General features: G+C 40.1%; 1 protein-coding gene and 1 pseudogene across 3 annotated transcripts in view; both read right to left on the reverse strand.

Moving 5' to 3' along the window:
* EIF5B (eukaryotic translation initiation factor 5B) overlaps positions 1-21953 on the reverse strand; it is a 71527-nt gene that overhangs the window by 39541 nt on the left and 10033 nt on the right. For both annotated transcript variants that reach the window (XM_079792368.1, XM_079792367.1), the window contains exons 2-9: positions 17422-17547; positions 17235-17319; positions 15924-16599; positions 14130-14347; positions 13336-13486; positions 7170-7268; positions 3752-3841; positions 1178-1252 (exon numbers count right to left, since the gene is read on the reverse strand). In XM_079792368.1, coding sequence (XP_079648494.1) covers positions 1178-1252; positions 3752-3841; positions 7170-7268; positions 13336-13486; positions 14130-14347; positions 15924-16599; positions 17235-17319; positions 17422-17547 — 1520 coding nt within the window. The remainder of the gene's footprint in view (positions 1-1177; positions 1253-3751; positions 3842-7169; positions 7269-13335; positions 13487-14129; positions 14348-15923; positions 16600-17234; positions 17320-17421; positions 17548-21953) is intronic.
* LOC307112209 (lysine-rich coiled-coil protein 1-like) lies at positions 9053-10846 on the reverse strand (annotated as a pseudogene). Its single transcript has one exon. The product of its transcript is annotated as a lysine-rich coiled-coil protein 1-like (transcript).

Consider the following 21953-nt stretch of genomic DNA (forward strand, 5'->3'; position numbering starts at 1 on the left):
GGATACAGAAAGAATAATAAATATAGAAAAAGAGCACATAAATCAAAGCATGTGGAACTGTATTAATTAAAATCAGATAAAGTAGACTGTTAAGGCAAAAAGCATCACTAAAAATGAATTTTAAAAAGCATAAAATAAATACAATGTAAACAAACAATATATCAGTCAGAGTCAATTCATCAGAAAGATGTAGACTGTATTCACCTAATAATATATATAAAATCAAAATATAGAAAGCAAGAGTTGGCAGAACTTGGGGAAAAATAGACAATCTACAATCATGGTGAGAGATTTTAACACATCACTTAGTAAAAGAAAAAGCATACCAGAAAAAACTCAGAACAACATAAAAAACTTAATCAAAATGATCAGCAAACTTGACTAAACACAGTGAACAAGACACCCAAGCACACCCAATCACATATGAAACATTTACAATAATCAACTATTTGCTAGGTTGTAAATTCTCAACCCATTGCAAAGGACAGTACTATGTATGTTCTCTGATCCAATGAAGTAACAAGAAGATAATTAGAAAATCCTTACTTATGTAAATTAAGAAATGTACTTTTAAATAAATCATAGGTAAAATTAACATATATCTAAATGTAAATTTAGAAAAATCAACATATCAGTACCTGTAGAATTTTGCTAGAGCCATGCTTAAAGAAAAATTTATAATCTTAAAAATATGTATTTGGGGGGAAAGATAGAAAAACACGAGACAAATATCCATCTGAAAAAGGAAAAAAGCCAGCAGAATTAAACCTAAAAAAAGTTGATTTTAGTAATAAAGGATAGAAATTACAAAAAAAAACACTTTTTATTCAGAGTGATTAGGAAATATACTATTATTTCTATTGTCTTTGTATTAGATTTTAAGTTAAAGGGGCTTTTTGTAGGCTAGCTTTAATGACTTAACCCCATTTATAACATTATCACTCTGAAAAACTGTATTCTAAATCCCAGGCAACTATCTTACAAATAGTTGAAAAACCACCTATTCATGAAATGGGATCCACATGAGGATTTAGGAACCATAGCAACAGAGAGAGCAAAACTGGACTCTGTCCTTGGGAATGCTCATATAGCAGTCATTATCAGGAGACTATTCCTTTAAATATAAACACCTCTAATAACCACTGGATTTATCAACGAGTGCTTATGAGCTATTCACCTTTTTCTCTCTCCTCATCACTGACCATAGCTTCCCAGTCATCCAATCCAGCTTCTTCAGTTTCTTCTTCCTCTTCTGTAAATAAAAGTTTTCATTAAAGACATAGAAAAAGTGGAAAATTATGCTGACGTAAAAAGAAATGTTTCAATTATGCAAAAAAATACACACAATTGCATTATCTTTGGAACTAATTTTCAATATAACTAACATGTTATAATTTATAATTACTAAACTAGAAGCCCGATGCACAAAGATTGGTGCTTGAATGGGCTTTCCTTTCCTTTCCGCTCAGGCCCGGAGCAGCCCCTTTCCGCTCTGGGAGCCGCCTCTTTCCGCTCCAGCCCCACCTTCCCATGCTGCCCAGAGGCCCTGTGAGACCCGGGGTGGGGCAGAACGCCTGCGTTGTCGCCATGGCGACAACGCAAGTGTCTCACCCGCCCCCGTCACTCAGCCCCTGTATATGCAAATTAAACGCCATCTTTGTTGGGTTAATTTGCATATCATTCCTGATTGGCTGGTGGCGTAGGAGAGGTATGGTCAATTTACATGTTTGTCTATTATTAGGTAAGATGATTCACAATCCCCTAGTATTTTGAATACAGGTTGGGGCAAAAGTAGGTTTACAGTTGTTTGTATGGAAAAATGCAATAATTAGTAAATAATAATCCTATATAATAAAAGCCTAATATGCAAATTGTCCCCTCGACCTGCAGTTCGATCAGGAGTTTGACCACTCGCTATGATGAGTGCTGACCACCAAGGGGAAGCGTGGAACACGGCAGGCGTCAGCAACATGGCGCTGGCAGTGGGTGGCAGTGGAGACGCTGCAGGCCCCAACGAGAGCAGGAACCGCGGCAAGATGGTGAAGCAGGTGAGCAGGCAGCGCCAGGTAAAGGCGGTGTGAGTGGGACCCGATAACTCAGGTGGCACACAGGGTACTGGGATCCCAGGTGCTGCCCAGGGCCCAGAGGTCCAAACCAGACGCTCATGCTTCGATAGCTGGCCAGGCCTAGGGACCGCACCCATGCACGAATTTCGTGCACCAGGCCTCTAGTACAAGAATAAACTGTTTCATGTACGTGTAACTGTAAACCTACTCTTGCCCCAACCTGTACACTAGAGCACATGATCACACTCTATTCTTAAAGACAAATGAAATTTCACATATATCTTCTTTTTGATTTTTCAACTAAATTTTATACACGTAAGAATTTTGTTTATTTTTCTTTAGCCTCTATAGATAACAAATACTACATAAATTATATAATTGGATGTACAAAGCTACATCTCTACTCCAGTTGAAAATTAGAATAGATTTTGTGCTTACAATTCAAAAATGGTCAGAAAGGTATTATTTTGAATATTAAAAACTTAATATTGTTCTTAACAACAATGACACTTTTACTGAAATCCAATTAGGCAAAATTATTCTCAAAAGATGAGGGCACATGTAGTATTTTCTTCCCTGGAAAAATCATCATTTGCCAGCAAGTTTGGATAAGTCTTCTTGAGGAGGAGGAAACAAGTCAGGAACATGAGCCCGAAGCAGCCTTCTTCCAGTTTACAAGTCTTTCTATTGCTACAGATATCACCCACAACCCCGGACTGCTATAAGCATGTCAACTGGAATTTCTCTAGTTTCATTATGCTAAGCTGAGATGTACCCAAACCAATGATTTTTTTACACTGGGAACCAGGGGGGATGTGGGGAGGGACTATCAATAATTTTTTCCCCCAGGATAGTCAGTCTTGACATCCTCAAATGTTTCTACTCCCATTCCTGTCTTTGAACACTTGAAAGTCTCTTGATTATGTTAGCCTGTGGCTTCCTATCAATATCTAGTCTCATGAATTAGAACAATATTTATCTTAAAAAAAAAAAAAGGAGCCAAAACCGGTTTGGCTCAGTGGATAGAGCGTCAGCCTGCAGACTCAAGAGTCCCAGGTTCAATTCCGGTCAAGGGCATGTACCTTGGTTGCGGGCACATCCCAAGTAGGGGGTGTGCAGGAGGCAGCTGATCGATGTTTCTCTCCCATCGATGTTTCTAACTCTCTATCCCTCTCTCTTCCTCTCTGTAAAAAATCAATAAGATATATTAACAAAAAAAAAAGGAAAAGAAAGCCAGAGGCTTTCTCCAACGTAAAAACACAAACACTGAATAAACCGAATTGATTTACTAAATAAGAGGCTGACCTCTAAGAAGATTTTAAAAATAATAACTTTTATGACTCTTAAAAAGTTCTAATTAAAAATGCTTCCAATTTTTCTTTGGAAAGATTAAAGAACTTCAGCTCTTCTTGGTACCACCTAAGATTTCTGACCCATCAATAGAAACAGAGGAAATAAAAAACCTCTATCCTCTCTACAAAAATTTTTCTCTACAAAAAAACACACAAATCGATTCAAGGCTCACTTTTACACTTTTGCAACATGGAAATAAAAAGAAATTATTTAGAAAGGACTATAAAAAAAAGGCCACCCTGCCATATATCTGGTTTCCCCAAACTAATAACTAAGACAGTTTGGACACATCAATGCTACTTAATAGGAATTTATTAGTCAATGCTACTGGCCTGGTTCAACAGGAGGTGGTGACTCTTCTTTTTCTGGTACGCCTTGTTCCACAACTTCTACAGCAGCACTTAATTCTATTGGCTCAGATACTGAGTGAAGGGCAGAAACCAAATTAATATTTTTCAGTATATAATTTTTGATAGGGTACTCTGTTAAGTATTGAATAAAAATCATTAGTATAAACCTAAATTCTTTATCATGTTCAAAAAATGTTTAAGCATCAGTCATATATTTTACAGAAAATAGTTTTTCTTTCTGTTTAAGGAACAGAATGTGAAAATACAGAAGATTGAGAAAAAAAGAAAACGATAGTTGCACTTTCCAGTTAACAATAGTTATTCAGGGGGCAGGTCAAGATTGCAGCATAGGTAAACACGGTATTCAACCTCCTCCCACAACCACATGAGAATTACAACTAAACTACAGAACATCCTTCAGAACTGCCTAAAAGCTGGCCGAATGGAAGTCCTACCACTAGAGAATTAAAGAAGAAGGCACATTGAGACTGGTAGGAGGAGGAGAGGTGCAGAACAGGCTGGTCTAATACCCACTGGTAGCATTTGAGCTGTGGGGGTCCTCCATGAGGAGCCAGGGGTCCCAGCCCAACATCAGACCCCCCCAGCCCAGGGTTTCAGTGCTGAGAAGAGGTCTCTGTAACTTCAGGCTGAAAAAACCAGCAGGGATTGTGGCTGAGTGAACAAAGAATTATAGAGTCCCAGGCAGTTCCTCTTAAAAGGGCCAGCACACTATTCAGACGCACTCCCTCTGAGCTCCAGATGTGGGGCAGCAGCTTGAAAGGATCCAGGGACATAGGAGGAAGACCTAAATTATCTGATATCAGGGCAAGAACTGGGGGGGTAGATTTCTCCCAGACAAAAGTGCTGGCAGAGGTCATTGTTCCTTTGCTGAGCTCCTCCGCCCCCTACCCCGAGTCAACAATCAGGCACCATATCTGAGTGTCCATCAATCTGGCTCAGACCTGTTTGCCCACCATGGTGATTCCCTGAGATCTGGTCCTACCCAATTTGCAGGCCCACCCAAGCTGTTTCCAGTGGCTTTTCCACATGAAATGGCCTGTCATGGCTCAGGCTTCAGACTTTCCTAAAATCTCTCAAACAAGCAGCAGCTGGCCTTAGCATGCCCAATACCTCTTGGTAAGTGGCCCCAGGCCTGGCACTAGCAGCAGCCTGCCTTGATTCACAGCTTGGCCTCTCCTGGGCACCTCCAAGCCCAACACAGGTAGCAGCAATTTACAGATAGTTCTGTAGCTCATGACTTGGGGGGGCGGGGGGGAGCAGAGGTTGGCCAAGCAGGGAACAGGCAATAGCTGATTTTGAACCTCCCAGGAGGTCCCAGAGCCAGTGCACTCAGTGGTCAGATTCAGATCACACCAGATTACAACCCTACTACATCCATGAGCAATACACTCAAGGAATGCACTTGGTGAGCACCAAAGCCACACTGAAGCAAGTCCTGCTCCATAGGGATGTCTCCTGCACACAGCTCTTCTGCTGTAGTCACAGCTGGTCCTCACAGCTGATTAGCCTGGAGGTCAATCCCTCCCAGTGATGCCAACAGCAATCAAGACTCAACTACAACAGGACAGTGCAAAGAGCTCACACAGGACTGAGCTCAGGTGACTGGGGAGACTGAGTGCTGAGCTCAGGTGACTGGGGAGACTGAGCCTCTGGGCCATATAGGACACCTACTACACAAGGAAACTCTACCAATTCCAGGAGACACAACAGCTCTACCTAATACATAGAAACAAACACAGGGAAGCAGCCAAAATGTGGATACAAAGAAACATGTTTCAAAGGAATAGAATATCTTCAGAAAAAAACCTAAACAAAATGGAAGCAAGCTAACTACCAGATACAGAATTCAAAACAATGGTTATAAGGATGCTCAAGGAACCTAGTGAGAACTTCAAGGAACTTAGTGAGAACATCAGCAACATAAAAAAGGACCATTCAGAAATGAAGAATACACTAGCTGAAATGAAGAATAATTTACAGGGAATCAACAATCGAGTAGAGGACACTGAGAATCAAGTCAGCAATTTGGAATATGAGGAAGCAAAAAAAACACACAAAAAAACAATCAGAAGAGCAAAAAGAAAAAGAATCCAATATGAAGATAGTGTAAAGAGCCTCTGGGACAACTTCAAGCATACCAACATTCACATCATGGGGGTACCTGAAGGAGAAGAGAGGGAGCAAAAAATTGAAAACCTATTTTTAAAAATGACAGAAAACTTCCCTTACCTGGTGAAACAGACACACAAATGCAGGAAGCACAAAGAGTTTCAAACAAGATGAACCCAAAGAGGCCCACACCAAGACACATCATAATTAAAATGCCAAAGGTTAAAGACCAAGAGAGAATCTTAAAAGAAGCAAGAGAACCCTAGCTGGTTTGACTCAGTGGATAGAGAGTCGCGGCCTGCGGACTGAAGGGTCCCAGGTTCGATTCTAGTCAAGGGCATATACCTTGATTGCGGGCACATCCCCAGTAAGGGGTGTGCAGGAAGCAGCTGATCGATGTTTCTCTCTCATTGATGTTTCTAACTCTCTATCCCTCTCCCTTCCTCTCTGTAAAAAATCAGTAAAATATATTTAACAACAACAAAAAAAAAGAAGCAAGAGAAAAGCAGTTAGTTACCTATGAAAGGAGCACCCACAGGAGGGTCAGCTGATTTCTCAAGAAACTTTACAGGTCAGAAGGGAGTAGCAAGAAATAGTCAAAGTGACAAATAGCAAGGATCTACAAACAAGATTACTCTACCCAGCAAAGCTATCGTTTAGAATTGAAGGTCAGATGAAGAGCTTCACAGACAAAAAATGGCTAAAGGAGTTCATCACCAAACCAGCATTACATGAAATGTTAAAAGGTCTTCTTAAGAAGAAAAATAAAAAATATAAAAAATATGAACAATAAAATGGCAATAAATACATTATCAACAATTGAATGTAAAAATCAAAATAAGCAATCAAGAAATCTAATGAACAATGATGAATAAAATAGAACCAGAGGCATGGAAACATAGAACAGACAAAGAATCTCAGAGGGAAGAGGGGAGGAAAGAGATTAACCAAAGAACTTATATGTATATATACATTACCCATGGACACAGACAATAGGGTGACAAAAGCCTGGGGCGGGGCAGGAACCAATGGAGGGGGACAAAGGGGAGAAAGAAGGTGGGGACATCTGTAATACTTTCTCAACAATAAAGATTAAAAAATAAAATTTAATTTAATAAGTTATTTATAGGGTAGGATCCAGATTTTTAAAACACAAGTACTTTTTCGAGTTTTAATGATTTGTTGACTTCTTTTTTAAAGACATTCTGTTTAAAGTGTGGGGAAAAAGCAAAAAAATAAGTTTCTAAATGAGACTGTTTTGTATACAAACCTTCTTTATTTTCTAGCTGCTGTGGCGTTTTTTTCTTCTTCTTATCTTCATAAATTGGCCTTTTCTTTGGCAAAGAGTCTTTTGATGGCACTTCAACACCTGAGAGATAATGGAAAATTTCAGGTTTATACTAACCTATATGTCACCTAAGAGATAGTATTTAAACAGATAACATTCTATTCACCTCAGAGATACATACCGTAATATATATAACAAAGGACATTCATGGAAAAACCTCTTTTTTATATAATGCATTCTAAATTTTACCCATACAATAAAATTCCATTAGGTTGGTGTACGGTTCTAAGACTTTGGTCAAATGTGTAATTATGCAACCACCATCACAATGAAGATGCAAAAAATTCCATCACTCTGTGGGTTCTATGTAGTCAAATCCTGCTCACATCCTTAGCCCCTGGCAGCACTGACCTGTTTTCCATCCTCAAAGATTTGCATTTTCCAAATGTCACAGAAATGAACCTTATAGTCTGGCTGCTGTCATCTTAAGGTATGAGTCATCCTCTTTGTTGTATGTACCAATACTTCATTTCTTTTTACTGCTGAGTAGCATTCCATTGTATTGATGGAACAGTTCCTTTCTTTATTCAATAGACACTTGAAGGACATTTGAGTTGTTTCTAATTTTTAACATTTATAAATAAAGCTGATATGAATATTTGTATATAGAGGTTTTTGCGTGAACATTTCTCTGGGGTAAAGATTTTGGAGTGGAAATTATGGCACATTAGGTAAATACGTATTTCATTTTCTAAGCAACTGTCCACTGTTTTCCAAAGTGGCTTTACAATTTTGCATTCCCACCAGTAATATATGAGATTATCAATTGTTCAATATCCTCACCAGCATTTGGTTAAAACAGATGTTTTAATTTCTATTTGATTTATGTATTCTAATAAGTGTGTAGTGATATCTCTTTGTAGTCTTAATTTGAGACCACATTCACATAATTATTATAGTTAATATTGTTATATTTTTCCTTTTTGTTCTTGTTAATCTCTTACTATGCCTAACTTTATCAGAGGTATGTAAGTGTAGGAGAAAACATCAATATGTTTTGTTACTCCATGGTTTTAGGCATCCACTGAGGATCTTGGAATGTATCCTCCACATTTAAAGGGGGACTACAGTAGATATAGGACTGTCCAGGTTATGTGTTTCTCTGTGAGTTTTGGTAGTTTATATCTAGTAAGGAATGGCCTTATTTTATTTAAGCTTTTGAATTTATGAGTATAGAATTGCTCATTTATTCCCTTACCATCATTTTAATACTTTTAAGAACTGGTTTTTGGCTTCATTCTATTTTTTTTTTTTTTTTAGAAATTAGAACTTTATTATAAGCACTTACTATAAATGAATTTTTTATACTCTTTGAAACTTTTAAATATGTAACCTAAGATAATTTTAACCTATTTCATGTTTCATTATTCAATCTATAAAATATAAAGAACTTCAAAAAAACATGTATCTAGCAGAGGAAAAAAATGTAAATTGAGAAAACTAATGAATACAAAAATACCCCACCCCAAATTAAAACAAACCCAATTAAGGAATAGATTCTATAAAGCCTATTAATCCTCCAATTTAAAATAAATGACTTCCCAAGGGAAAAATATTTCCATCATCATAGCCGTTTGATGAATAAAAGCAAAGCTGCTCTCATTAAGGGAAATTACATTATATGTAAGAAAAATGTAATGAAGTTTCTAGAAAATGAAGAAAAGTAATTTCCATGTTGGAGTTATCAAACATACTAAATACTTTAAGGGCTTATTTATTTGAGAGAGAAAGAGAAAGAGAGAAAGAGAGAAAGAGAGAGAGAGAGAGAGAGAGAGAATATGAATGAGAGAAACATCAATTTGTTGTTCCACTTATTTGTGCATTCATTGGTTGCTGCTTGTATGTGCCCTGACCAGGGATCAAACCTGAAAGCTTGGCTTACTGGGACCACACTCCAACCAACTGAGCTACCCGGCCAAGGCCTAAATACTCTCTGTTCACTTGGCCTTTGTTAGAAGTGAAAGTACCTGTTTCCATGAGAAAAGTGCTATGAACATGAACATCATAGAACCAAGCTCCTCAATGATTTTTCAGTTTAACCTCAGGAGAATCAACCCAAGGGCTTCAAAATCCAAGGACAGACTGGTCCCAGAGCACTTCCTCCTCTGTCCTTTCATTGCCTTACTCCTTTCTCCCTTTTCTATGCTTACGATCCTTTCTTAGAGGTTACATCTCGTCTTTTTCTCTCCCTTGGATTAAGCTTCCCTGTACTGATCCTGTTTCTACCTCTGTTTTGCTTTTTTGGATGCTCTTGTGTTTGTCCAAACCTATTTCCTAACAACCTTTTTTCCTCTTCTGCTTGGTCTGTTTCTCCTCTGATTTTTTCTGCCTTCTGGGTGCCGTATTCTCTTCCGGTGCATCCATTCATGACCAGCTTTATGGGCACTGGTACTGTTTTCTGAGAGGTGCTTGTAAACTCTAGATTCTACACTGTATGAGCTATAATAATACTCTTGATGACTAAGGTTCAGGGGTGCTGGTTTTTCTGAGAAACAGTCCCTGGTGAATTCACAGTATCTCATACTGTCATGAGCTGGTAGCCACTGAGATAACTCGTTTTCCACTGTTTGTGAAACACTGCATGACCTTGGGTGGGTCTGGATGGTTTCATTTGGGAGTCTTTGATCAAACATTCTATACCTGGGTCTGAAATCAACCTCCTCTTTGTCCCTACAGGTTTCCAAATAGTCCTCTCTCATCTGTCTTTGGTTCTAAGCCTCTGGCTCTCTGCACTTTGATATAACCTTCAAGTTCATCTTGAAAAGAGTCAGATGTCTTCTTTGAATGCTTCATTAAGTTGACAAGGGATTTTCCTTATCAGGCTGAGAACTTGGTGGAGAAATCTGATCATATTCACCCATGAATTGCCTTCAGTTTTCTAGCATAAACTTTCCCCAAACAGTGAGACTGTGCAACAATTGGGGAGCTTCTTGTGAGGCAGGGACTGGCATCTACAACTACTGCCCCCTCCCCGAAACGCCAACGGCCGGGAGACAGGCTGAGGTGGAGCTGGCGGAGAGGCAGGGACAACCGCTGCCGTCACCATCGCCTCCGCCACAGAGCAGGCAGGGTAGGAGGAGGAGGCCTCATTGATTCTTTTTTTTTTTTTCTATCACATTATTTCTGCTTACTTTGCTCTTCTAATTTTTGGTTTGTAGGATGGGAAACAGAAGACTATTGATGTGCAATCTTTCTTCTTTTACTAAAAGAAGCATTTTAATGCTATAAATTTCCCTCTAAGAACTGCTTTAGACACATCCTCCAAATTTTGTTGTGCTATATATATTTTTTTAAGTTACTTTCTAATTCTCAATGAGACTTCTTGGACTCATGGATCAATAAGAAGTATGTTGTTTAATCCTATATAATAAAGAGGTAATATGCAAATTAACCCTAACACCCTCACAAGATGGCTGCCTATGACCAGGTCAGCAGGAGGGTGAGGGATGACCAAACGACTGAACAAGCAGGCTGTGTGGGGCGACCAGGCCAAAAGGGGGGTTAGTGAGGGACGACCAAACGACTGAACAAGCAGGCTTCGTGGGGCAACCAGGCAGGCGGGGGGGCCGTGAGGGGCAACCAGGCCGACATGGGGGGCAGTTGGGGGCAACCAGGCGGGGGGGGGGGGGGAGGACAGTTAAGGGCGACTAGGCTGGTGTGGGGGAGGGGGTGCAGTTGGGGGCGATTAGGCTGGCAGGGGGGGCAGTTGGGGGCGACCAGGCAGGCAGGCAGGTGAGTGAGTAGGAGCCAGTGGTCTAGGATTGTGAGAGGCATGTCCAACTGCCGGTTTAGGCACAATCCCTGGGATCCGGCCTAAACCAGCAGTGGGACATCCCCCGAGGGGTCCCAGACTGGAGAGGGTGCAGGCTGGGCTGAGAGGACCCCCCTTCCCCGCCGCTAGTTTTCAAATATTTCTGGATTTTTCTCAATATATTTCTATTATTCTTTTCTAGTGTAACTAGAGGCCCGGTGCACGAAATTCGTGCACGGAGGGGGGTTGTCCCTCAGCCCAGCCTGTACCCTCTCCAATATGGGACCCCTTGAGGGATGTCTGACTGCCCGTTTAGAGCAAACAGACACACAAATGCAGGAAGGGATCGGGCCTAAATGGGCAGTGGGACATCCCTCTCACAATCCAGGACTGCTGGCTCCCAACTGCTTGCCTGCCTGCCTTCCTGATTGCCCCTAACCACTTCTGCCTGCCAGCCTGATCACCCCCTAACCACTCTGCTGCCAGCCTGTTTGCCCCCAACTTCCCTCCTCTGCCAGCCTGGTCACCCCTAACTGCCCTCTCCTGCAGGGTTGATCACCTCCAACTGCCCTCCCTTGCAGGCTTGGTCACTCTCAACTGCCCTCCCTTGCAGGCAGGGTGCCTCCTAACTGCCCTCCCTTGCAGGCCGGGTGCCTCCCAACTGCCTTCTCCTGCTGGCCATCTTATGGTGGCCATCTTGTGTCCACATGGGGGCAGGATCTTTGACCACATGGGGCAGCTATATTGTGTGTTGCAGTGACGATCAATCTGCATATTACTCTTTTATTAGATAGGATAGAGGCCTGGTACATGGGTGGGGGCCAGCTGGTTTGCCCTGAAGGGTGTCCCTGATCAGGGTGGGGGTTCCCGTGGGGTGTGGGGCAGCCTGGGCAAGGGGCCTGTGGTGGTTTGCAGGCCGGCCACGCCCCCTGGCAACCCAAGCAGAGGCCCTGGTATCTGGAATTTATTTTCCTTCTACAATTGAAACTTTGTAGCCTGGAGCGGAGCCAAGCCTGGGGCTCCCTCTGAGGTCGGCAGCCATTACTGTTGGGGTTATAATTGGAACTTTGTTGCCTTAAGCGGGTGGGCCCTGCCAGGGTGTGCGGAAAGCTTTGCTTCCCCTGTTGCCAGCGGCAACCCTGGCCTGCTCCCTCAAGCTCCATTCTGCCGCCATTTGTTTGAATTTGTTTACCTTCTATAATTGAAACTTTGTAGCTTGAGTGGAGGCTTAGGCCTGGCAAGGGCAGGCGGAAAACTTGGCTTCCTCTGTTACCTAGGAAACCTTGCTCTCTGTGGCTGTAGCCATCTTGGTTTGGGTTAATTTGCATATTCGCTCTGATTGGCTTGTGGGTGTGGCTTGTGGGTGTGTCGGAGGTATGGTCAATTTGCATATTTGTCTATTATTAGATAGGATTGTTGGGTGTGTGTGTGTGTGTTTGGTTAATCCTTACCTGAGATATTTTTTTCCATTGATTTTTAGAGAGGGAAAGGGAGAAAGCCAGAAAGGGGGCAAAGAGAGACATCAATATGAGAGAGACACGTCGATTGGCTAACACCTGCACTTGCCCCAACCAGGGCGTGAATCAAACCTGTAACCCAGGTATGTTCCCTTGGATCAGGATTCAAACGCACGACCCTTCAGTGTGTAGACCAATGCTCTAACCACTATGACCACCAGCCACACAGTTTAATTATGTTTTATTTTTTATTGTGTTTGTTTTAATTCTTTCAAATGTTTTAAAGCTTGTTTTATGGCTCTCATCTGGATCCTGATATTTTTTTTTAAATCAATTATAAAAGGCATTTGGAGACAAATGGGGAAAAATTTTAAATGGACAAAAAATCAGTTACTATCAAGGAATTAACTTTGTTAGAAGATGTATTCTACTCATGTTAAAAAGTAAAATGTCCTTACTTGTTAGAACTACATACTAAAGTAAAATAATATGGTATCTGAAATTTACTTTAAAATACTACAAGGGAAAAAAAGTGGGTGGAGGACAAAACAAAAATGGTATTTATTGATCATTGTTTAAACTGAGTGATGGGTAAATGGGGACTCATTTAACTATATTCTCTATTTTCATTCGTTTTGGGGGACAAAAAAATAACCATGTTTTTATACACACACTATCATTTACACATAAAATTTTAACGTAGTATAGAAGTCATCTCCCTAAATAAGGAAATTATATCACCTATCATTATTAGACTTTTTCACAGAATTTCCATAGGAATTGTTCTAGTACAACTGAATTTTCATTTTGACCATTATAAAGATACAACTACATGAGAGAAGCATCTAGACTCTTCCCATTAATTAAAAATACTACTTACCCTGAGCTTGTAGAAGTTTAAGGGTAGCTTCAGCTCTGGCTCTGGCTTCTCTCTGAGATTTAGTTAAAAGTTTCCCTTCTTTTTTCAAGCGTTCTTTTCTTTCTTTTTCTTTTTGCTTTTTTCTTTCTCTTTTTTCTTGTTCCAATCTTTCCTATAAAAGTGTATCAGACAAAAATTGTACTAGCTTAATCAATTATAAAATTTAAATGTAAAAAACCCAAACTTCAAACAAAGCTTTTGAGATACATGCGAAGTATTATGTTAGGAGATTCCAAATGAAAATATTTTAAATGTTGTACATAATTTTTTTTCTGTTAATCCTCACCCAAGGATATTTTTTCCACTGATTTTTAGAGAGAGTAGAAGGGAGGGGGAGAGACAGAGAGAGAGAAATATCAATGTGAGAGAGAAACATAGATTGGTGGCCTCCTGCATGTTCCCAACCAAGGCCAGGGAACAAGCCTTCCAGCATGTGTCCTTGACCAGGAATCGAACCAGTGATCCTTCAGTGCTTAGGATCCTTCAGTGCTTAGGATCTACCAGTGTTGGCCTAAGCACTGAGCCACACCAGCCAAGGCGTACATAATGATTATTCATGAGAATAGACTATGTCTTGGCAATGATACATAAGCAACACCTGTCTGTACCTCAGAAAATTAAGGCAGAATTTTCTGTACCTCTTCATCTTATTATTTAAATCTGGACAATAGATTTAGAGGGTTAGAGGTATTTCATAGAGAAGAGATTTTAAAGTTAAACACAATGTCAATGTCAGCAACTTTATGAAAACATACCTCTTCTTTACGCTTGGCTTCCAACTCTTCAAGCCGTTTTATGCGTTCTTCCTCTTCTCGCTTCTGTCTCTCTTCTTCTTCTTTAAGCTTAGCCAGAGCTTCCTGCATAGCTTTAACTGTGGCTTTGCTCGGTCCTTTTTTCTTCTCCTTCTCTTTGTCTTCCTTTTCTACTTTCTTTTTCTTCTTATCTTTTTTCTTTTTGTCTCCTTCATTGTCATCTACCAAAAAGAATAGACAAAATGTTGTTGTTGTTTTAAAGTTTCCTAAGGCAATGATGAGCAAACCCCAGAATTCTAGAACCATAATGGGCTGAAGCTGATGTCAGCAGCAGGCTAGAGCCTGTAGGCATCAAGGCATCCAGAAGAGCACAGGAGAACCTGAGCACCTAGAACAGCATAGAATCACCAAGTTAGCCTCCTTAGAAGCCTGCAACGCTGGTGTTGCTCTGAGTTGTCCTGAGAGATGCAAGAAGAGAGCAAGATCTTGTCAGCAGGGAGAAGAAATGCTGCATTGCCCTGACCGGTTTGGCTCAGTGGATAGAGCGTCGGCCTGCAGACTGAAGGGTCCAGGGTTCAATTCCAGTCAAGGGCATGTACCTTGGTTGCGGGCACATCCCAAGTAGGGGGTGTGCAGGAGGCAGCTGATTGATGTTTCTCTCTCATCGATGTTTCTGACTCTCTATCCCTCTCCCTTCCTCTCTCTGTAAAAAATCAATATATATTTAAAAAAAGAAGATATGCTGTATCTAATGTAGCTCTTAATCCATAGTGTCTGAATTCTTGCCTTAATTCTTAGCTAGTGTTGCTTCTATAAGATGGGAATAATATGAATGAAGCCAATCTTAAGATATTAGAAGGGTAAAATACAAAAATATAGGTAATTATATTCTAAGAACTCTACAGTATTATGCTTAGAAAGCTAAAGGTTATAAAACTACTTTCATGATGTTTCTCTTCAAATATGTCCAGATAATATTTCAAGTGGTTAAAAAATTATGTCAATTTTCCCATTAAAAGTCTTACTAGTCTAAAGAAAAGCTATGTGAATTATTTGGTCTGTAACAACTTTTATTCTGATTAAGAGAGGAAAACTATAAAGCTTATTTTTTGTTAATTAGTTATGGTACCAAAAAGTGGCTATTGCTTAAAAGATGTTAACTAATTTCAGTATGTTTTACTTTTCTATTCACAGGCTGAATTGGGTTTTTAAAAACAGCAAAGAGCCCTGGCCTGGGTAGCTCAATTGGTTGAGCATTGTCCCATGCACCAAAAGGTGACCATTTCAATTCCCGGTTTGGGTTGTGGGCTCTATCCCCAGTTAAGGGGCAGCAAGAGGTAGCCAATCGATGTTTCTGTTTCATGTTTCCCCTCTCTCTCTCTCTCCGCCCCCCTCCGCTTCCTCTCTCTTTAAAGTTAATAAAAACTTTGATAAATATAAAAACAGGAAAGAATTCAGTTATCACCTGACACCGAGCTATCCTCAGGGAAGAATAAATTTTCATTAGGCAACTTCCACTCTTTATCAACAACAAAAAATTTTTTATCACAGTGAAATTCTATAAAAATCCTAGTCTGTGTACAAACCACTTGAAAGACATTTTGTATTATATATAAATCTTTAACCATAAACATCAATTCAAAGAGTACATAGATATAGTTTTTTTAAAGACTTTCTTACAATTAAGCTTCTTTATAACCACAGACAAATAAGAAAATGACTTTGGGGCATAATGATCAAACCTTAAATTAAATATGAACCCAAGCCTTTTGCCCTTGCTGCAATGATTTTACCAACCTTCGGCGGCTATGTGCACCTCTCCCTTCTCATCAGAGGCAGGGGCTGTTCCAGTATCAAGAGTCACCTTGGATTTTACACTTTCCTCTTCAGATTTCTTTTGAGGTTCTTTTTGTTTACTCTGATCCTTTTTACCAGTTTCTAACTCTTCCTTTTCTTTCAGCTTCCGTAGTTTTGCCTTTTCTTCATCTCGCTTTTTTCTCTCTCGCTCTTTCTTTTCTGCCTTCTTTTGGGCCACTGTCTTAATTTTGAAGGAGTCTTCATCTTCATTCCCACTCTCTACTGTAGGACCTGGCTTATTTTTTTGATTTTTTTTCTGTCCTTTTCTAGACTGCAAAAATTCATCTGAATCATCACCACTTTCCCCTGAAGAATTTACTCTGGGACGCTCTTTAATTCTCTTACTGTTATCCTCATCCTCTTCTGACCCATCCCACTTCTTATTTGATTTTTGAGCTTTCCCTTTAGCTTTTTTAGAAAGTTTTTTTAAATCATCATCATCATTATCACTGCCAGAGTACATTTCCACTTTTGGTTTTGCAGTCTTTTTTGATTTTGAATCCTTATCTTCCAATTCGTCACTATCATTCTCATCAAAACTTTGTTTTTTGCCTTTCTGTCCTTTCTTTTTTTTATCTTGTTTTGAGATGGATTCTTCTTCATTATTTTCTGTTGGCTAAAAAATTTCCATCGTTAGAAATATTAACAGAGTTATATTTTATTTTAAAATAAATAATTGAAACTCCTCAGTCACATACTTCATTAAGAACACATGAAAAAAATTCTCAAAAAAATTTCAAAACAGTCTTTTTTATAAGGATATAAACCTCAACTAAGTAACAAAAGCTAGCCTAGTCCTCAGGTACATCTCACACTCACAGTCAATGTCAGAATCCAGGTGCTCTAAAGCCAGCACTAATCACAATACACATTTACAGCTTATTCAAATGGCACACAAGTTTAAAGGGGGGATGGAAATAAGAAATAACTATCACTTTCCCATTGTTCTGAGGCCTTTCCAAATTCAAATGTTGAAAAAAAAAAACAATATAAGAAATTGAAGGTAGAGACAGGAAATGTTCTATCTCCAAATATATCAATTTTATAAACAGTAAACATATCCCAAAATACCTTTAGATCCCAAGTAAAGCATCTTTCTATCTGTAAAAGGTTTTAAAAGACATTATTTCTTTCCTAAAACTTGCTTTTCCCCTATTGGCATCAGAATTTATAGAATACTTTATCTGTTCCAAAAGCAGCTCCCTAAAAACAGGCACTAGGAAGCAAGGCTGGCTAACAACCATCTTTCACCTTTGTTGCAGCAGTTTCTCTGTCAGCTTTGATGCCTTGAGCCTCCCAAGACAATTCTTCCAGTTCTTTCAGGATATCATCTTCACTAGAAAAGATTAAAATATATTTGAGGCAAGGAATTAGCTTAATAAGTGAATCTTGTTGTACCAAAGCTAATAAGAAGCAAATATATTTGAAATATACTTACTCAAAGTCTTGCCTTTTTTTCTCTTTTTTCTTCTTCCCCTTGGACTTTTGTGGCTCCTGTTCCTTGGCAGCACCAGCTCCTTCTATTTCTGCAGCCAAGGCATCAAGATCAATGTCATCCTTGGCACTTAAACGAAAACAAAGAAGATCTAAATGTTACTTGAGAGTAAAATAATCTAGCACATTCACCTACAGAGAAACTTTTTAGAAAAATGTATCTATTGATTTTAGAGAAAGAAGGGAGAGGGGGAGAGAGAGAGATACATCAATGAGAGAGAAACATTCATCAGCTGCCTCCTGCCGGTGGCCGCAGAGGGAGGACCAGGCCACCCAGCTGGCGACGCTGCGGTGGGCGGGGCCTCCCTCTGCAGGGCAATAGATTTGGGGACCCCCCTGATCAATTGCCCCGTAGAGGGAGGCCTAGGCCAGCCAAGCGATCGCACCCCTCACCTGTCACCCGCAGAGGGAGGCCACCGGTGGCGGGGGCGGGGGGGGGGGGGGGGGAGGGGAAAGCGCCGCACAGATGGCAAGCAGTGGCAGTGGCGGGAGGCGGGGCTAACTGCAGGCAGCCAGGGGAAGGAAAGCCCCAATAGGCCCTGATCACCGGCCAGGCCTAGGGACCTTACCCAAGGGGTCCCAGATTGCGAGAGGGCACAGGCCAGGCTGAGGGCTCCCCTCCCCCCGTGCATGAATTTTGTGCACTAGGCCTCTAGTAAATAAAAGACAAAAACATATGATCATCCCAATAGATGAAGAAACAGTGTTTAACCAAAATCCAACACCCTTTCCTGGTAAAAAGAATCAACAAACTAGGAACATAAAGCAAACTTTCCTCAACCTAAAAAAAGGTCTCTAGGGAAACACAGCTAACATTAGACTTAATGGGGGAAGACAAAGAGTTTCCCCATAAGATCAGAAATAAGACAAAAATGTCTACTCTCCTCATTTCTATTCAACATTGTATTGCAAGCTTTAGCCAGAACTTCAGGCAAAACAAAGAAAAGGCATTAGAGTAGAAAAGGAGGAAACCATTTGAACTTGCCTAAGACCTGACCATGCACACAGAAAATCCTAAGGATAAAAAGATTATTACAGCTAATAAGTGAATTCATTAAGATCGCAGGATGGATCATTATACAAAAATTAACTGTATTTAAACTATGCACTAGTAATGAACAATCTGAAAATAAAATTAAGAATTCCATTTACAATAGCATAAAAAAGAAATGCTCAGGAATAGTTTTTGAAAAGAGTTGCAAATCTACTCTGAAAACTACAAATTATTGAAAAAAAAAACAAAGACCTAAATAAGTGGAAAGACATCCCATGTTTACAGGTTAGAAGGCAAAATATTGGCAATACACCCAAAATTGATCTACAGCAGCAATTTTCAAACCATGTGCTGCAAGAATTTTTGAAGCATGCAATATCTGACTATTTAGTCAGAGCACTGACCTCTTTTCCCTAAGATTGTCAAATAAAAAAATGATAACAGCCAACACAATCTGTCCACTGTAAATGAATCAAAATTACATTGTATTTTGTCAGATCGGCAAAAATAATAATGTATTTTTGGAGTGCTATAGAATTTTAGTAATTAGTTTATGTATGCCATGAGATGAAAAAAAAAGTTCAAAATCGCTGATCTATAGATGAAATACAATCCTAATCCAAATTCTAGCTACCCCCTCCTCCCCTTTTTTTGCAGAAATGTAGAAGCTGATCCTAATATCTCTATGGAAATGAAAGAAACCCAGAATAGCCAAAACAATCTCAAAAAGAACAAAGTTAGAGAAATCACACTTCCTAATTTCAAAACTTAATACAAGGCTATAGTAATCAAGACAGAGAAGTACTGCTTTTAGGGATAGACATACAGATCAATGGGACAGAATTGAGAATCCTATATAATAAAAGCCTAATATGCTAACTGTCCAGTCATCTGGTCAGCTGTTCAACCAATCAAAGCATAATATGTTAATGATATGCTAAGGCTACTCAACTGCTTGCTATGATAAGCACTAACCACTAGGTGGCAGTCAGTCAACCGGTCGACCAGTCACTATGACGTGCACTGACTACCAGAAGGCAGATGCTCCAATTGGTAGGTTAGCTTGCTGCTGGGGTCCGGCCGATTGGGACTGAGTGAGAAAGGCCAAACATGCCCTGGAGCCCTCCAGCAGTTCCTCCCTGGACCTGATTGTGCACCAGTGGGGTCCCTTGGCCTGGCCTATGCCCTCTCACAATCCAGGACCCCTCGGGAGATGTCAGAGAGCCGGTGGTGGAACAACCAGTCGCTATGATGTGCACTGGTCACCAGAGGACATACACTCAACGCAGGAGCTGCCCCCTGGTGGTCAGTGCGCTCCCACAGGGGAGCGCCACTCAGCCAGAAGCTGGGCTCATGGCTGGCAAGCACAGCAGTGGTGGTGGGAGCTTCTCCTGCTTCCACGGCAGCGCTAAGGATGTCCGACTGATGGCTTAGGCCTGCTACGGGCCTAAGCCGTCAATCAGACATCCCCCAAGGGCTCCCAGACTGTGAAAGGGTGCAGGCCGGGCTGAGGAACTCCCCCGAGTGCACAAATTTCATGCACCAGGCCTCTAGTCTATAAATAAATACCTACACATATGATGAACTGATTTCATCAAAGAATTAAAGTCTTTTTAACAAATGGTGTCAGGACAACTGGATATCTACATGCAAAGAATAAAGCTGGACCCTCACCTTACATGATATACAAAAATTAACTTAAAATGGCTCAAAGCTTAACACTATAAAATTACTAGAAGAAAACCTAATAAATATTCACAACCTTGGATCTGGTGATGGTTTCTTAGATCTGACACCAAAAACATAAACCACCAAAGAAAATATAGATGAATCAGACTTCATCAAAACTAGAACCTTTTGGCTACAAAGGTTATCACCAAGAAAGTGAAACAAAAACCTCCAATGGGAGAAAAGAAAGGCAACTCACAGAATGACAGAAAATATTTGCAAATCATACCTGGACAAAGGATTGGTACGTAGAACATATAAAGAATTCTTATTCCTAAATAATTTTAAAATGGGCAAAGGCTTTGAATAGACAGTTCTCCAAACAAGATATGCAAATACCCAATAAGCATAACACTAAACATTTTAAACCATCATGGAATGACAAACCAAAATCGTAGTATGACACCACTTCACATCCATGGGAATGGCTACTATACAGTAATCAAAAAGTCAGTTGATAAGTGTTAATGAGGATGTAGAGAAATTTTAACTCTAATACATTGTTGGCTGGAATGTAACATGGAGCAGCAGCTTTGAAAGTTCCTGGAAAACAGTTAAACTGCTTGGCAGTTCTGAAAAAGTTAAACACAGTTACACTACGATCCAGAAATTTCACTCCTACATATTATATGCCCCAAAGAAATGAAAACATATGTCCACCCAAAAACATGTGTGGGGGTTTTATAACAATTCATAACAGCCAAAAAGTAAAACCACCCCAATGTCATCAAGTGATGAAAGGGTAAAAAAGTGGTATATCCATGTAATGGAAACTTAGATTCAAGACTTAAAAGAAATTTCAAGTACAGTATCATCAGAAACAACCATTAGCTTCACCAAAGAGCAATACCTGAAACCTAATGACAAAAATTTAATTAAACTGAAATAAAACAGTACTGAATTGTACTTTCAGGGACTGCTCTACAAAATTTATGGTTTAAATGAAGTTTGATGGGGGAAGGGCATGTAATAAGAATAGAGCCAACATAGGATTCACTTAAAACTGTGTTCCCTTTTTTGGCTCCCTCCTTTTTTTTGTCAGACAGAGAGAACTTCAGAACTCCGCCCCATATCAGCAGGAAGCAGTTACAGAAGAGAACCAACAACCCTTTTCCCTAAAAGGGTTCTGACCCAAAATCCGTAAGGAGAAAATATAAGCCAAGAATAATAACTTCAGCAGCAAGACACATTCCATATAAAACTAATTTCATAGATATGAGATGACCATACTAATGGAGGGTGGGGGTGATAGGGAGGATGAGCAAGTAATAAGAACAAAGTCACAAGTGTTTAATAATTATTCACCTTACTAACTATACATGAGAGGTTTTCTTACAAACCCTGGGAAACTGGAGGATGAAACAAGGCTGTAGAAAGAAAGACAAGGGGCCTCCATGGGTCCATTACTCAGAAAAATACATTTTGAGAACAAAGGACAGGACATGCTTTAATTTGGTTGCTGTACCCGGACCCTGACCCACTCTGGGAGTTTGCCTCAGGAACGCTGACCCTTCTCCAGTCCCAGGAACAAGCTGAGCTGTTTGTAGAAGATTAGCCACCTTGTTATCAGACTTTGAAGGCCGGACTGCAGACCAGGCCCTCCCTTTCCCTGTTACACTTGCTGCTCGAAGCTGCATGTAGTTATCTTTTTCCTCATCCAAATACAATCAGCCCACTGGTGACGGGGGTCAGAGCAGAATTTACAGGTGACCGACTGCTCTCCCCAAACTGCCGGCATTATTGGAATAAATGCT

This window comes from Cnephaeus nilssonii (genome assembly GCF_951640355.1).
Source record: "Cnephaeus nilssonii genome assembly, chromosome: 15".
NCBI classification, from domain to species: Eukaryota; Metazoa; Chordata; class Mammalia; order Chiroptera; family Vespertilionidae; genus Cnephaeus; species Cnephaeus nilssonii.